Source organism: Oncorhynchus tshawytscha, linkage group LG16 (genome assembly GCF_018296145.1).
Source record: "Oncorhynchus tshawytscha isolate Ot180627B linkage group LG16, Otsh_v2.0, whole genome shotgun sequence".
Lineage (NCBI taxonomy): Eukaryota > Metazoa > Chordata > Actinopteri > Salmoniformes > Salmonidae > Oncorhynchus > Oncorhynchus tshawytscha.
Genome location: NC_056444.1, coordinates 27151476 through 27168502, shown reverse-complemented (window position 1 = coordinate 27168502; position 17027 = coordinate 27151476). Strand labels below are relative to the sequence as shown.

The window sequence follows — 17027 nt, the reverse complement described above, 5'->3', positions numbered from 1 at the left end:
TTGGACATAAACATTACACAACAAGTTGGAAATCGCAAATTCAACAAAAAGTGGTTTGCAAGGAATCAGTGTGGCTAACTGCAAGCATTGCAAAGCAATCATTATCCTGCTATTCAGTGGAGTGGATGTGTGGTCTCTTTTCCTAGTTGAAAATGATAAACATTCAACATCGGCCATGCTGTCAATGAAGCATGATTTGTGGCGAAACAACTGTTAACTCGGAACTGCAAAATCGGACTTTAGTGAGTTCAAGACAAATGGAAACTGTGGAAAAATGAGCTACGACTGGGAAAATACGTTTTGAATTTTCATCCAACTCGGAATTGTACATTCGGAACACAGGCCTCTTTCTAGCGCGACGACGTGTGCAAAAGGCATGAGGAGGTAGGCAGATAATTACAATTTTGCAGATTAACACTGGAGTGATAAATGATCAGATGGTCATGTGCAGGTAGAGATACTGGTGTGCAAAAGAGCAGAAAAGTAAATAAATATAAACAGTATGGGGATGAGGTAGGTAAATTGGGTGGGCTATTTACCGATGGACTATGTACAGCTGCAGCGATCAGTTAGCTGCTCAGATAGCAGATGTTTGAAATTGGTGAGGGAGATAAAAGTCTCCAACTTCAACGATTTTTGCAATTTGTTCCAGTCACAGGCAGCAGAGAACTGGAAGGAAAGGCGGCCAAATGAGGTGTTGGCTTTAGGGATGATCAGTGAGATACACCTGCTGGAGCGCGTGCTACGGGTGGGTGTTGCCATCGTGACCAGTGAACTGAGATAAGGTGGAGCTTTACCTAGCATGGACTTGTAGATGACCTGGAGCCAGCGGGTCTGGCGACGAATATATAGTGAGGGCCAGCCGATTAGAGCATACAGGTCGCAGTGGTGGGTGGTATAAGGTGCTTTAGTAACAAAACGGATGGCACTGTGATAAACTGCATCCAGTTTGCTGAGTAGAGTATTGGAAGCTATTTTGTAGATGACATCGCCGAAGTCGAGGATCGGTACGATAGTCAGTTTTCCTAGGGTAAGTTTGGCGGCGTGAGTGAAGGAGGCTTTGTTGCAGAATAGAAAGCCGACTCTAGATTTGATTTTATATTGGAGATGTTTGATATGAGTCTGGAAGGAGAGTTTACAATCTAGCCAGACACTTAGGTACTTATAGATGTCCACATATTCTAGGTCGGAACCATCCAGGGTGGTGATGCTAGTCGGGCGTGCGGGTGCAGGCAGTGAACGGTTGAAAAGCATGCATTTGGTTTTACTAGCGTTTAAGAGCAGTTGGAGGCCACGGAAGGAGTGTTGTATGGCATTGAAGCTCGTTTGGAGGTTAGATAGCACAGTGTCCAAGGAAGGGCCAGAAGTATACAGAATGGTGTCGTCTGCGTAGAGGTGGATCAGGGAATCGCCCGCAGCAAGAGCAACGTCATTGATATATACAGAGAAAAGAGTCGGCCCGAGAATTGAACCCTGTGGCACCCCCATAGCGACTGCCAGAGGACCGGACAACATGCCCTCTGATTTGACACACTGAACTCTGTCTGCAAAGTAGTTGGTGAACCAGGCAAGGCATTCATTAGAAAAACCGAGGCTACTGAGTCTGCCGATAAGAATATGGTGATTGACAGAGTCGAAAGCCTTGGCCAGGTCGATGAAGACGGCTGCACAGTACTGTCTTTTATCGATGGCGGTTATGATATCGTTTAGTACCTTGAGCGTGGCTGAGGTGCACCCGTGGCCGGCTGGGAAACAAGATTGCACAGCGGAGAAGGTACGGTGGGATTCGAGATGGTCAGTGATCTGTTTGTTGACTTGGCTTTCGAAGACCTTAGATAGGCAGGGCAGGATAGATATAGGTCTGTAACAGTTTGGGTCCAGGATGTCTCCCGCTTTGAAGAGGGGGATGACTGCGGCAGCTTTCCAATCCTTGGGGATCTCAGACGATATGAAAGAGAGGTTGAACAGGCTGGTAATAGGGGTTGCGACAATGGCGGCGGATAGTTTCAGAAATAGAGGGTCCAGATTGTCAAGCCCAGCTGATTTGTACGGGTCCAGGTTTTGCAGCAGAACATCTTTCAGAAGGAGAAGGGGAGCTGTTGGCCGAGGTTGGAGCAGCCAGGAGGAAGGCATGGCCAGCCGTTGAGAAATGCTTGTTGAAGTTTTCGATAATCATGGATTTATCGGTGGTGACCGTGTTACCTGGCCTCAGTGCAGTGGGCAGCTGGGAGGAGGTGCTCTTGTTCTCCATGGACTTTACAGTGTCCCAGAACTTTTTGGAGTTAGAGCTACAGGATGCAAATTTCTGCTTGAAGAAGCTGGCCTTTGCTTTCCTGACTGACTGCGTGTATTGATTCCTGACTTCCCTGAACAGTTGCATATCGCGGGGACTATTCGATGCTATTGCTATCCGCCACAGGATGTTTTTGTGCTGGTCGAGGGCAGTCAGGTCTGGAGTGAACCAAGGGCTATATCTGTTCTTAGTTCTGCATTTTTTGAACGGAATATGCTTATCTAAGATGGTGAGGAAGTTACTTTTAAAGAATGACCAGGCATCCTCAACTGACGGGATGAGGTCAATATCCTTCCTGGATACCCGGGCCAGGTCGATTAGAAAGGCCTGCTCGCAGAAGTGTTTTAGGGAGCGTTTGACAGTGATGAGGGGTGGTCGTTTGACTGCGGCTCCGTAGCGGATACAGGCAATGAGGCAGTGATCGCTGAGATCCTGGTTGAAGACAGCGGAGGTGTATTTGGAGGGCCAGGATAACGTCTATGAGGGTGCCCTTGTTTACAGATTTAGGGTTGTACGTGGTGGGTTCCTTGATGATTAGTGTGAGATTCAGGGCATCTAGCTTAGATTGTAGGACTGCCGGGGTGTTAAGCATATCCCAGTTTAGGTCACCTAACAGAACAAACGCTGAAGCTAGATGGGGGCGATCAATTCACAAATGGTGTCCAGGGCACAGCTGGGAGCTGAGAGGGGTCGGTAGCAGGCGGCCACAGTGAGAGACTTATTTCTGGGGAGAGTAATTTTAAAAAGTAGTAGTTCGAATTGTTTGGGTATGGACCTGGAAAGTATGACATTACTTTGCAGGCTATCTCTGCAGTAGACTGCAACTCCTCCCCCTTTGGCAGTTCTATCTTGACGGAAAATGTTATAGTTGGGTATGGAAATCTCAGAATTTTTGGTGGCCTTCCTAAGCCAGGATTCAGACATGGCAAGGACATCAGGGTTGGCAGAGTGTGCTAAAGCAGTGAGTAAAACAAACTTAGGGAGGAGGCTTCTGATGTTGACATGCATGAAACCAAGGCTTTTTCGATCACAGAAGTCAACAAATGAGGGTGCCTGGGGACATGCAGGGCCTGGGTTTACCTCCACATCAGCCGCGGAACAGAGGAGGAGGAGTAGTATGAGGGTGCGGCTAAAGGCTATCAAGACTGGTCGCCTAGAGCATTGGGGACAAAGAATAAAAGGAGCAGATTTCTGGGCATGGTAGAATATATTCAGGGCATAATGCGCAGACAGGGGTATGGTGGGGTGCGGGTACAGCAGAGGTAAGCCCAGGCACTGGGTGATGATAAGAGGGGACTAAGCACACACCTCAGGTGGGCCCCTGTGCGAGGGTCAGTGTAGCAGAGGTGATGTTGCCTACCCTCACCACCTGGGGTCGGCCATCTGGAAGTCCAGGATCCAGCTGCAGAGGGAGGTGTTCAGTCCCATGGTCCTAAGATTGGTGATGAGCTTGGAGGGAACAATGGTGCTGAACGCTGGGCTATAGTCAATGAAAAGCATTCTCACATTGATATTCGCCTTATCTAGGTAGGTGAGAGCAGTGTTGACATTGTTGTCTATTGATCTGTTGGGGCGGTATGTAAATTGGAGTGTGTCTAGTTCAAAGCACTTCCTGATTACAGATGTGAGTGCTACAGGGCGTTAGTCATTGTGGTGTTAGTCATTGTGGCATAAAGCCATAGAGTTTACACTTCCAGTTATTGAAATGTAGAGAGACAACCGTTTGCATTATTCCATTATTTGTAACTCTGAAGCCAGTGTTGAAGCAGAAAGGGTCTGTCTCTGTGACCAAATAATATTGGTCCCTTGTCTGTGTACTCCTCATTGGAACACCTCGACTTTTCACGTTGCGTCATTGGATGCCTTTGTTGTCAATCAAGAGAGTCACAATGGGCTGGTTCAGGAGCCTCCTGTTTTTTGACAGGTGAGATGAGTAGAGTTCACGAAAACCGAAAGGTTTACCAATCTATTACAGTTCATGGGCAATAAGGGAAGCTTTCAGGCTTTTCTTTTTCTATTTAAGCATGAAGATAAGCAGACCCTTTTGATTCTAATCTACAATGTCGAATATGAAGAGGAGAGTAGGCGAAGCAGCTTGCTAGCCAGCCATCGACCCCAGCAAGGTAGCCATTGTTTGGGTTGCTAAACTGGTTAGCTCGGTAGCTAGCGGCAACATATTTAGTTACATATTTAGATTAACGAACTTCCTAGCTAGCTAAATAATGAATGCATTTAGTTCGCTACTACTGTCTTTCATTTGTGCTATTTTATTGTGTCAAGCTAGCTAACATACGGAGTATTTGTAGTCTTGGGACGACAGCCATCGCCGGTGTACTCTTGCCAGCTAGTCTTGGGATGCTGCTAAGGTGAGTTCAAAACGCTAGGGTTTCTGGTGAGACACAGAGAAAAGCTTGCTGTCTGGTCGTGTATTAACTAGATAGCTTTCAAGTTAACATCCTTTGTCAAGTATTTGCCATGTGTAACAAGCAAGTCACTGATAAAGGAAATATTAAGACCCTTTGTTTTCACGATTGACACACATTTAGGGCAGCTGACTGTTAAAATGGTATAATATAGCCTTAAACATTGGGAATACAGTTAACGTGGTCATTACAGTGTTGGTGTGAAAGGGATCTCTAGTTGTTTGCCTATCAATCAGCCCACAACTTTGCATTTGCATGCTTTTAAAATGTAAATGTTCCTGCAGTCACATAAAATACGGGTTAACTGTCAAAGAGGCCTGCCACAGTGCCTGCAGAGAGCTGTCTGTGTGTTTGACACCACATACTCCTCCCAATGGCTTTATATAGGCTAACAGCTGACTATATTGCAGCCAGGAGCTGTGGCCTGGGCCTTGTTCTCTGCAAAATGTTTCATGAAGGTGCTTATAAAGATTTACACTTGTCACTAAAATTTGACTGTAATTTCTTGATCTGAACTATTGCTCTCTCATATAGACCTATGCCTATTTAAGGTGACAGAGTTTGTGACATTTCAGTGTGTGTCTTGGTGTGATAATATTTTAATACGCATTTCTTCCGAATGACATAATGGAATGCTTTGCATTCTGCTCACTCCTATTAACAGAGGGCTTAGGCCTCCTTGCATAATGTAGGACCTAGATGTTTCATGTTGATAGTTGATTGTTTGTTGTCAGGGAAGTAAAGGACTCCTTACCTACCAGGTTCATACAGGCATGTCAACTCCACCCCTCCTTCCCTACTTACATTTTTATTTAACCTTTATTTAACTAGGCACGACAGTTCTTATTTACAATGACGGCCAACCCTAACTTGGACCACGCTGGGCCAATTGTACGACTCCCAATCACAGCCGGTTGTGATACAGCTTGGAATCGAACCAGGGTCTGTAGTGACGCCTATAGCACTGAGATGCAGTGCCTTAGACTGCTACAAATCACTGTTTTTGTCTCTTTCCTCATGGTGTCTGTATGAGGAGCAGAACGGATGACCTTGGACTTAGAAGAAAGGTCAAGGTACTGAGACCTCTCTCTCTCCACAGCTTGGGGCTTCCTGCATGATGTGTTACCGTGGTGACAACGGAGAACACCCATCCCCCTCTCCCTTCCCCTGGGCCGCCGCCCCTCCCACCCCCCCCTCCCCCTAAAGCAGTCCTGACCTCACCAAGATGCCGGACAGAAAGGAGCCGCCTATCTATAACGACGACAGTGTGGGGACCTTCCAGTACAAGTTGCCGTTCTACGAGACCATGGAGCTGTTCATCGAAACTTTGACGGGGACCTGCTTTGAGCTGCGTGTCTCGCCCATCGAGACTGTCATCTCTGTCAAGGCCAAGATCCAGAGGCTGGAAGGTACGGTATATAACAGTACAGTAGTGACTCTTACTAACCCAGCATGTAGGCTACAAGGCTGTACTGTTTCCCCTTCCTTTACTTAAGCAGGATAGGCTCCCTCCCTGTCTAACACTGTCTGGTGAAATGCGACCTGAAAAATGGCCAATTGAAAATGATCTATGAATAAGCTCAGACTCAATGCAATACTAATCTTGGCTGCCTAGAATAATAGGTATGTTGATGTTCACTTTCTTCTTGCACAGAAGATGAGCTAAGCAATGCAAAATACATTTCTAAGCCAAGAAGAGGGATGGATACAAATGTATTCCATTGCAAAGAATGGCTTTCTGTTTTAGTAGAAACATTTATATCCTCACAGCATCAGACTTAGTATATCACCCTGCTCCTCCGGCCAAGCAGACAAGGGCTCTGGCTAGTTGGCTTTCCACACACCTTAAACCTTATTTAATCCAAGCACTTCACTTTCATCATTTATTCGGCCTCATCCTCCGTCCGTCTTCCTTGAGAGCTCGATAGAGCACTGCACGTTTGGGATATTAAATGCCCCAAACGTCCTCATCAATCCAGCCACGGCTGAGCTGAGCTGGGCCTGGTGAGGTGGGAGGCTCTGGGAGCCAGTGTGTTTAGTAGTGATGAAGTACAGCCGGGGGGGATGGAGGCGTTCGGGAGAGGAACATCGGTTGCGTCCCAAATGGCATCCTATACCCTTCCCTATATAGTACACTACTTTTTTTACCAGGGCTCATAGGGGAATAGGGTGCCGTTTGGGATGCAGATTGTGTGTAGAGTGATGGCGGTTGTAAAAAATAAAGTAGGCGTTTATGATGCAGCTATGCATGTTCTTCCTCAGGTTTTAATATTGTACGAGAGCCTATCGGAAGAGGCAGAGGGGAGTCAATATGTTCTCTACGGTTGTCAGTGGTGTGGTAAATGGTACCAGTAACTGAATCTGTGGACACTGATTCGCCTCACAAATCATGTTCCTATTTAATACTATTGATATGGCTATTTATACATAATGCTCTTTAAGAATCTTTGTAGTTTCTGTCCACATATGTTCAATGTTTTATTTAGTTATCTACAATAGCCATTATTTGACTAATGCTCTAAGATAATTGACAGGATCATGCCATATCTTACAATATTGATCACCACAAATTGGCTTTGTAAAAAATGACGCACAGCTTGGTAAAAGCGTAAGTCCCTTGCAGCTCTTGCTTACCACTTGCTTCAGTGGTAGGCCTACCTCCCAAGCCTTGCTTAAATTTTTATCCTTTAATTACAGCCATTTAGATCCTTTCAACTGCAGTTTGATTTACAGGAAGCTCAGGTTCGAGATGGCTAACAGGCACTAGTGCTGACAACAGAGAGGTGAAAGTCTCTAGCTGAGATTGACAAACAATTCTGTCAGGAGACAGACTCTTTGAACTACTCTGGATGCATCTCAGTAGTCTACAGTAGCCTCCTGCTTGTCTCCTCATCCTACTCATACTCATCTGAAAATAGGTTGGATGTCGACTATCATTAGATAGTAGATGCCTATCATTTCCATAGCGACGCAACCATGCCGAGATTCCCAGGGCTAAGGTGTTCAATTTGTTGTATTTCTTTGTCTTGCTCCCTATCTGAGGATGTTTGTGGTTCTACTCATTTTATTTCTACCTCTCTCTCTGCGTGTTGTGCTCTCTTGCAGTCAGTCAGTGGGGGGTGTGTTAGTCAGGGCTGCGTGACTGGGCATGCCTCTTCACAATAGAGTAGTATGGCACTGCTCTGGCCCACTCACAAACACTGGGTTCCCTCCAGCACTCACTGGGCCAATGAGTGTATTCAGTGTGGGGAGAGGAGCTGGAAAGAGGGAGGGAGGCTGTGTCCCAAATTACATCCTATTTTGTGCACTACTTGTGACCACAGCCCCCCCCCCGCCCCCTATATACGGTATAGGGGGTATGGTGCCATATGGGATGCTGTCGGGGGGGGCAATCCTCAAGTACCCCAGCATTGTTGTAGAGCAGGGATGGGCATGCGGCCCCCTTTTTGAAGGCCCTTGGATTGCATTTTTTTGTTTGGGGGGTGGGGGACTTTTTGGGGGTTCTGAACTTACTGTTGCGAGGTAGAATACACAAGGTGAAATTTAGAAATTTGGTTGTGCACAAACAGTTTCTCTTACAGTATGTTAGTCACTGATAGCCACTCAATTAGCCCATGTCAGCAAACATTAGTCTAACGGCCAGCTATCTAAACTTGTATTAATCATGGTCGAAATAGAGACAGGGCCCCCATTGAGTTTGTTAGTCAGTCTCACTCAGGTATCATATTAAAAACTGCAAACATTTCCCTCCACCCTATGGCAAAACGTGTAGAATTGCCGACAATTAACACTAAAATCAAAAAATGTGCGTGAAATGAGTTATACAATTCTAAATCTTCTCTCTGCCTCTATGGCAAAATGTGTGTAATTGTACCAAACTAGCTTTTAAACACCAACATTTTCTCCATACCCCATGGTGAAATGTGTTGAATTGAACAAAATTAACTTTATTAATTTCTCTCCGGGGGATTTAACTGCGGCACCTCATGATGAGTTTGTATTTTTAGTGGCCACCACCCCATCAAAGGTTCCAATCTCTGCTGTAGAGAGAAGGAAAATAAATCACAACTCAAGTACCAAAGTATGGTTGTAGAGTGAGAGAAGAGTACTCTTGCCTGTTTATGCACTGCAAGTGTCATGCTCTCTAGTTATGCCGAGCTTATCTGTCGTGAGATGTCAATGTGTGAGTGTTTTCAAACTCAAGTCAAGTGCTAGTCTCTCATGGTCTTCAAAGTAAAGTTAGCATTGTGGCCCGAGTCTGTCTTTACCATGCTATGTCCTGTAGGGGGCATGAGTGAGTCGTCTTTCTGGTCTTTGGTGATGGTGCTGCAGGATAGAGTTTATCCTAGCCTAGCTGTCTGCTAGAGCGGAACATGTTGACTGTGTGAAACTGACCTCTCAACAAATAACCACAATGTTTTCTCTCCAAATAATACATCTGGACCCATATTTATAAAGTGGCAGAGTATGGGTGCTGATCTAAGATCAGTTTAGCCTTTTAGGTTATTCTTCCATCACCCAGAAAGCTATGGCCTTTGGATTTCACATGCTGTGAAAAGGGTGCTTTTTCTCAGTTCTTCTGATGTCCTTTATCTCTCGATGTAAAAAAAGAAAGAAAAGGGAGTCTGTAGGTCGCATTATTTATCGTACAGCAAATGTAATTCTATATACTGAACAAAAATAGAAATGCAACAATTTCAAATATTTTACTGAGTTACCGTTCATAGAAGGAAACCAGTCAATTGAAATAAATTCATTAGGCCCTAATCTATGGATTTCACATGACTGGGAATACACATATGCAGCTGTTGGTAACAGATAGCTTAAAAGAAAAGTAGGTGCCTGAATCAGAAAACCAGTCAGTATCTGGTGTGACCACCATTTGTCTCATGCATCGTGACACATCTCCTTCGCATAGAGTTGATCAGTATGTTGATTGTGGCCTGTGGAATAAGCATTTTCACCCTGTTGTATTTGGCGCATGTGACAAACTTTGATTTGATTTGAATGTTGTCCCACTCCTCTTCAATGGCTGTGTGAAGATTCTGGATATTTTCGGGAACTGGAAAACGCTGTTGTACACGTCGATCCAGAGCATCCCACATGCTCAATGGGTGTCTGGTGAGTATGCAGGCCAAGGAAGAACTGGGGCATTTTCAGCATCCAGGAACTGTGTACATATCCTTGCGACATGGGGCTGTGCATTATCAGGCTGAAACATGAGGTGATGGCGGCGGATGAATGGCACAACAATGGGCCTGGGACATTCTGTTCACAACGTTGACATCAGCAAACCGCTAGCCCACACGATGCCATACACGTTGATGTGAGGCCGGTTGGACGTACTGCCAAATTCTCTAAAACAAAGTTGGAGGCGGCTGATGGTAGAAAAATGTACGTTCAATTCTCTGGAAACGGCTCTGGTGAACATTTTCCAGAGCATCAGCATGCTGACTGCACATTTTATAGTGGCCTTTTATTGTCCCCAGCACAAGGTGCAATGATAATGCTGTTTAATCAGCTTATTGATATGCCACACCTGTCAGGTGAATGGATAATTTTTGCAAAGGAGAAATGCTCACTGACAGATGTAAACACATTTGAGAGAAATAAGCATTTTGTCCATATGGACCATTTCAGCTCCTGAAACATGGGACCACCACATTGCGCATATATATTTTTACAAATTCTTAAGGGGTGGATCAGCTTAATGTTGCTTCCATCAATGTAAATGTCTGCATCATTTCCCATCCCCCATATATTTTTTGGGTAATTAGATATATCCATATACATACACATGCATACATACACATACTTATATACATTCTTTTAGAATATACCTTTATTATTCCCCGCAAACCCTACCACCCTTCCCCCAATTGGAGTAAACTCAAACACTAACACTTAGGCTTTTATCTTCAGTTTTTACATATACACATTTTACAGACTATTTTTTTTACAGTAGTTATATTTTGTTTGTTTTTTTGTCCATCCAGTTTGAGTTCTATTTGTAACTGCTATTTCACAACATTTCTGAACCTATATACATTTTACAGACCCCATATGTTTTACATTGGTTCTTGTTATTAGTCCTTCAGCTCCATTCAACCCCTCCCATCTATCTTTCAACACCATCCATTTTGGATTTCTATTTGCCATCTATTTTCTAACTGTGCTGTGATGCTTGACAAAAGTACCGAACCTTTCTATTCTCATAGCTTCTACAGATTGTAAATTAAAAATAAAGGTTTTTGCCAAAATAATTATTATATTATTGATTGATTGATTATGGCTTTTCAAATCACCCATTATTGCTATATGCGGCGTTGGCTGCAGGTACGTGTTGCAGTTCTTCAGCCATTCCTGGACCTGTGCCCAAAAATGAGCTACATATGGACAATACCAAAATAAATGATCTAATGACTCTGCCTCCTCACAGCAAAATCTGCAGAGCTGGGAAGAATGAATCCCCCAGATGTATAACATTCTATTGGTTGCAAGAATTTTGTATAGTTATTGAAAAATTCAAAGTTGTGAATCCGGTGCTGTTTTATGTATCAATTAATAAACCATGTGCCATGGAATGGGTACATCGCAAATCTCTTCCCAACTATTTTGCAATTTATATGGCACAGCTGTCTTTTTTTTGGTCCTTAAATTAAATTGGTAAATGTTTTTATTTATCACACCTTTCTTTAACCATTTATGTTCTTTAATACAGGGCCGACATACAAGTTCCGTACTTTTTTCCCCTTCTACTTGCCTCTTCCATTTTTGTGGTAATGTTGCAATTAGTTGGTTGTAATTTTGGGTAGAGCGGACATTTCCATATGTCTGTGTTAGCTGCATGTTTGACAACTCCACCAATCCTTTTATGATATCATTCACAAATTATACCTTTTATTAAACATTTCTTTGAAAAATATGTTTTTTAAAAATCAATTAGTATATTTGAGTTTAGCCACTATTGGTTGTATTATTTGTTCTGTCTTTTCAACTTTCTAAGGCTTGTTTAAAAAATAACGATATTTTGGAGATTATTTCCTTTTCACACAACCTGAAAGTGAGCAGGTGTTATCTGAATAAAGGGAAAAGGCCCTTCTTGAACATAGGATGAGACATTCCTACCAATTTACTAGAGAACCAGTTTGTATTTAAATATAACTGATGCCTTTAGTGAGAGGTCTAATGCTTTAATATTTAATCATTTCTGCCCTCCGAATTCATATTCATTATATAAATAGGCCCTTTTAATTTTGTCTGGCTTGCCATTCCAAATAAAATGGAATATGGTTTTTGTTCATATAATTTAAAAAGCAGGTCACTAGGTGTAGGCAAACCATAAGCAAATAGGTCAACGGTGATGTGACTAAAGAGTTAATCAGGGTGATTTCACCACAAATAGACAGGGTTTTTCCTTTCCATGGTAGCAAGATCAGATTTATTTTTGCTAACTTTCTGTAAAAATTTATTGGAGTGAGAATTTCTTTCTTTTGGGATACCGAGTATGTCCACATCTCCGTCTGACCATTTAATTGGTAAACTACACGGTAATGTAACATTTGCATTTTTTTGTGATCCAATACTTATCATTTGGTTTTAATCCAGAGAGGATAGCAAAAGTATCTAGATCCTCTATGAGGCCGTGGAGAGACTCTAATTGTGGTTTTAAAAGAAAATATGAATCATCAGCGTACAATGACACCAGTTTTTAAGCCACGGATTTCTAATCCCTTAATTTTATTGTTTGATCTAATTTTAACAGCTAACATTTCGATGGCAATAATAAATAGATATGCCGATAGTGGACAACCTTGTTTTACTCCTCTAGATAGTTCACACTTTCTGAGATGTAGCCATTATTTACTATTTTACACCTAGGGTTACTTTACATAACTTTAACCCATTTTACAAGAGATTCCCCAAAATGTAAATATTCTAGGCATTTATATATAAACTCCAGTCATACTTTATCAAAAGCCTTTTCAAAATCAGCCATGAAAACCAGGGCTGGTGATATTTCATAGTGTTCTATTGTTTCCAGTACTTCTCTTATATTATCTCCAATGTATTGTCCATGTAAAAAACCTGTCTGATTAGGATGAATAATATTTGACAATACTTTTTTAATTGTATGTGCCAAGCATTTTGCTAGGATTTTTGCATCACAACACTGAAGTGAAAGAGGTCTCCAATTTTTTTTTAATGGACTGGATCTTTATATATATACCACTTGGGTCCTGTTTCAATAGTAATGATATCAGACCTTGTAGCGTGTCTGATAATCTACCATTTATATAGGAGTGGTTAAAACATGCAAATAATGGTCCTTTGAGTATAATAAATAAATAAAAGTTTTGTATACTTACACTGTTATGCCATCCAGCCCTGGAGTTTTCCCAGCTTTAAATGCTTTAATTGCATCAAGAAGTTTCTCCTCTGCAATTTGGCCTTCACATGAGTCTTTCTGTACAGATGTTAATTTTACATTTATTATTAGGAGGGGGAAAAAATCCATACAATTAGTTTCAGTTAGTGGAGACTGAAATGAAAACATATTCTTAAAGTACTTAGTACTTTACTTCCCCTTTCAAAATATCATTCGGTGAATTGTGCGTGACTCCATTTGTAACAAGTTTCAATACATTTGTTTTGGTAGCATTTCTATATTGAAGATTGAAAAATAATTAGCATTTTTCCCCATATTCCATCCAGTTTGCTTTATTTTATAATATAGTACGCTTGATCTTTCTTGAATAAGTTTCTTCGTTTCTTTTTGTTTTTCCTCAAACTTATTCTGTGCCTCTATGCGTTTATATTTTTGTTCAGTGAAGTTAGAACTGCTTTTCTAAGGGTCTCGCCTATTTGACCTGACAAAATGGATTGTAATGACTCAGCCTCCCACAGGATGGAGCCAGAGACACGTTTATTCAACTGAGAAGCCTCTGAGTGTCCTAGAACTGTCTTTTTTGTGTTCTGACTTAGAAGACGGTGGGAAATTCATAAAACAAGTAATGTGAACATATTTTCAGAATCTAGTGCCTGAAATTTGTCAATGTAATCTTATGAAGATACTGAATAAGATTATATTGACGGGGTACCTGATCCAAGTTCAGCCCTCCTACTCTGAAATGTTTTGTGAATATGGCCTCTATAGTGTCGTCACTTTCTGGTCATACTAGAAATGAAGTATGTTTCTTGTTGCCTGGCTACCCACACTCCTTGCTACGGTCCAAAATTACACCACGCCTACAGACGTTAGTTTCTTCTCCGCAATGAGTCTGGAGCAGAGTACCTCCACGATTTCACCAAATGCGAACACATTCGGGACCTTCTGATTGGTCCACAAACTGATGCGTTGGGCCAGAACACGTGTGGGTATTGCGGCGGTTTTAAAATGTCATTGGCTTTGATACTCTTGATTGGTTAGACGATCCAACAGCTGGTGGCCTTTGTTTCGTACTATGCCCTTCGTCACCACAGACGACTTCAATGATGGCAGTCTCAGACTAAAAGTATGTAGCGATTGACAGAGCAGCGGACGAATTGAGTTGTCGGGCTATGGTTCTTTTTTAAATCGTTTTTTTATTTAACCTTTATTTAACTATGCAAGTCAGTTAAAATAAGGACAAATTCTTCTTTACAATGACGTCCTACCAAAAGGCCTCCTGCGGGGATGGGGGCTGGGATTTAAAATAAAATGAAAATATAGGACAAAACACACATCACGACAAGATTACATAAAAAGAGACCTAAGACAACACAGCATGGCAGCAACACATGACAACACAGCATGGCAGCAACACAAAACATGGTTTAACATTATTGGGCACAGACAACAGCACAAAGGGCAAGAAGGTAGAGACAACAATAAAGAACATCTAGCCGCTCAAGAGCACCCTTACCTGCCAATCTATAAATTACGTCTCTGTAATCTAGATTAGGTTGGATGATTATCTGAATCAGGGTTAGTTTGGCAGAAGGAGTAAAAGAGGAGCGATTACAATAGTCTAGATTTTTAAGCCTGCATCTTTGTGCTGAGAGAAGGACAGTGTACTGTCTAGCCATATTCCCAAGTACTTTTATGAGGTGACTACCTTTCTCTGCTTTACTTTCTAACCACATAAGTTAGTTGATTTCTCAGTGTCTTGTAGTACTTTTGTTCATGGATGTTCTGTACTGGAGTTCTTCCTGTGTGGTTAGCCTAAAAGGTTGGTGGAAATGAGAGGGGTGTTCTGTACGGTAATTCCTTACTTGGTTATGAGGTTGGAGGGAGATCTTGTGTAAACTCACCTCTGTCTGTTCTGTCGTCTTGCTCTCTCGTGCCCCCCCACCCCCAGGTATCCCTGTTGCCCAGCAACACCTGATCTGGAACAACTTGGAGCTGGAGGATGAGTACTGTCTGCATGATTACAGGTGAGTTTAACTAGGTCGTGTTCATATGGCACCAAACTGAATGAAACTGGGAGGGTCTACTTGGACCAAGTAAAAGTAGTAATTTTACCTTGATGTTCCAAAGCATTTAAAAATGTTTCCTGTTACGTGCCCTAATTAACATAACCCTTAAAAAATATATATATATATAATAATTCAACTCTGGTCAGTTAACTGGGACCTATTTTCATATATAGCAATGCCCTGTAAATGAACCATCAACTTTGATCTTGTAATTAGTGGTTAATTGAACTTAGTGAAGTGGAGGACTTGACTATATGCTTTGAAATGAACTCTCCTTGTATTGAATACATTTTCTCCCCAAGCCCTGATATCAATGAACCAAAGATGCCGAATTGGCTACGGTCACATATTGAATGTGTTTGTGAGTTGTCAGTTTTATTAGATACAGACCCAGTCTACAGATTGCAGATGGTGGTTGCGTCATGAATGCTTGTCGCTTAATTTTCCACATGATCTGTCCCCGGTGAGGTTTAGTTAGGTCTGAGTAACAACAAAACATCCTTTTGAAGTCTGAGAAATGGAGGGCGAGAGCGGGTAGATTTGTATAAAACGGACGTTCCGTTTGAATTCCAATGGAATTCCCAGATGTGTGCATAAGTTCATCTGGAGCGCAGACTGACTGAGGAACGATGTTTGTTCCGGAATAATTATCGTTTTCCCAGTCGATGTTTATTGGGCACCAAACTTAAGAAAACCAACTGAAACAGGGAAAGACTACCTGGAAATGCACATTTGTTTTTTGATAATGATACGTTTTCTGCTGCGTGCCCTAATGAACACCACCCGTGCCTGAACGATCAAGCTAGCTGTAAGGCAAAGCAATAAGATGATAGCTTAACCGATCCATCCAAGGGACTTGGGAAAGCTTCAACATTGCTGACATTTATCTTGTGGTCTGTCTATTTGTGTTTATGCAGTATTGCTGAGGGCTGTACTCTGAAGCTGGTGCTAGCCATGAGAGGAGGACCAATCAACACCAGGAGAGGTAGGTAGCTAGGGGGAGATGTGTTGGGATTTCTCTGCCTTCACTACTGTACACCCATAAGTATTCACACACAGTAAATTCACCTATTCTAGTCCTGTAAGCCTCTATAGCAACATGTTGATTTGATGAACACTACCCTAACAGTCTCGACTCTCACACCTAATGTCCATGAAGTGTTTGGTTGGTTTTTTCTCTTGGTCAGTGTCCATGAAAGACTTGGTGGCTGACTGACTGACTGAGTGGCTGACTGACTGACTGAGTGGCTGACTGACTGACTGAGTGGCTGACTGACTGACTGAGTGGCTGACGAGTGGCTGGCTGACTGACTGAGTGGCTGACGAGTGGCTGACTGGCTGGCTGACTGACTGATGAGTGGCTGACTGAGTGACTGATGAGTGGCTGACTGACTGATGAGTGACTGACTGAGTGACTGACTGACTGATGAGTGGCTGACTGAGTGGCTGACTGATGAGTGGCTGACTGAGTGACTGATGAGTGGCTGACTGACTGACTGATGAGTGGCTGACTGACTGACTGATGAGTGGCTGGCTGAGTGGCTGACTGACTGACTGATGAGTGGTGACTGACTGACTGATGAGTGGCTGACTGACTGACTGAGTGGTGGCTGATGAGTGGCTGACTGACTGACTGATGAGTGGCTGACTGACTGACTGATGAGTGGCTGCCTGCCTGAGTGGCTGCCTGCCTGGCTGCCTGCCTGCCTGGCTGCCTGCCTGAGTGGCTGCCTGCCTGAGTGGCTGCCTGCCTGAGTGGCTGCCTGCCTGAGTGGCTGCCTGGCTGGCTGCCTGAGTGGCTGCCTGGCTGGCTGCCTGAGTGGCTGCCTGGCTGGCTGCCTGAGTGGCTGCCT

The 17027-nt window shown here is 43.0% G+C and overlaps 1 protein-coding gene across 2 annotated transcripts in view; it reads left to right on the top strand.

The window, feature by feature from the left end:
* Window positions 1–4177: 4177 nt before the first annotated feature.
* The window catches only part of LOC112253186 (AN1-type zinc finger protein 4), a 38801-nt gene continuing 25951 nt past the window's right edge, over window positions 4178–17027 (top strand). The window contains exons 1-5 of one of the 2 annotated variants that reach the window (XM_024425198.2): window positions 4178–4416; window positions 4578–4659; window positions 5816–6125; window positions 15057–15132; window positions 16092–16159. In XM_024425198.2, coding sequence (XP_024280966.1) covers window positions 5942–6125; window positions 15057–15132; window positions 16092–16159 — 328 coding nt within the window. In that variant the 5' untranslated portion in view covers window positions 4178–4416; window positions 4578–4659; window positions 5816–5941. Of the gene's footprint in view, window positions 4417–4573; window positions 4660–5815; window positions 6126–15056; window positions 15133–16091; window positions 16160–17027 lie in introns of both variants that reach the window. The other variant, XM_024425197.2, reaches the window with a different exon arrangement.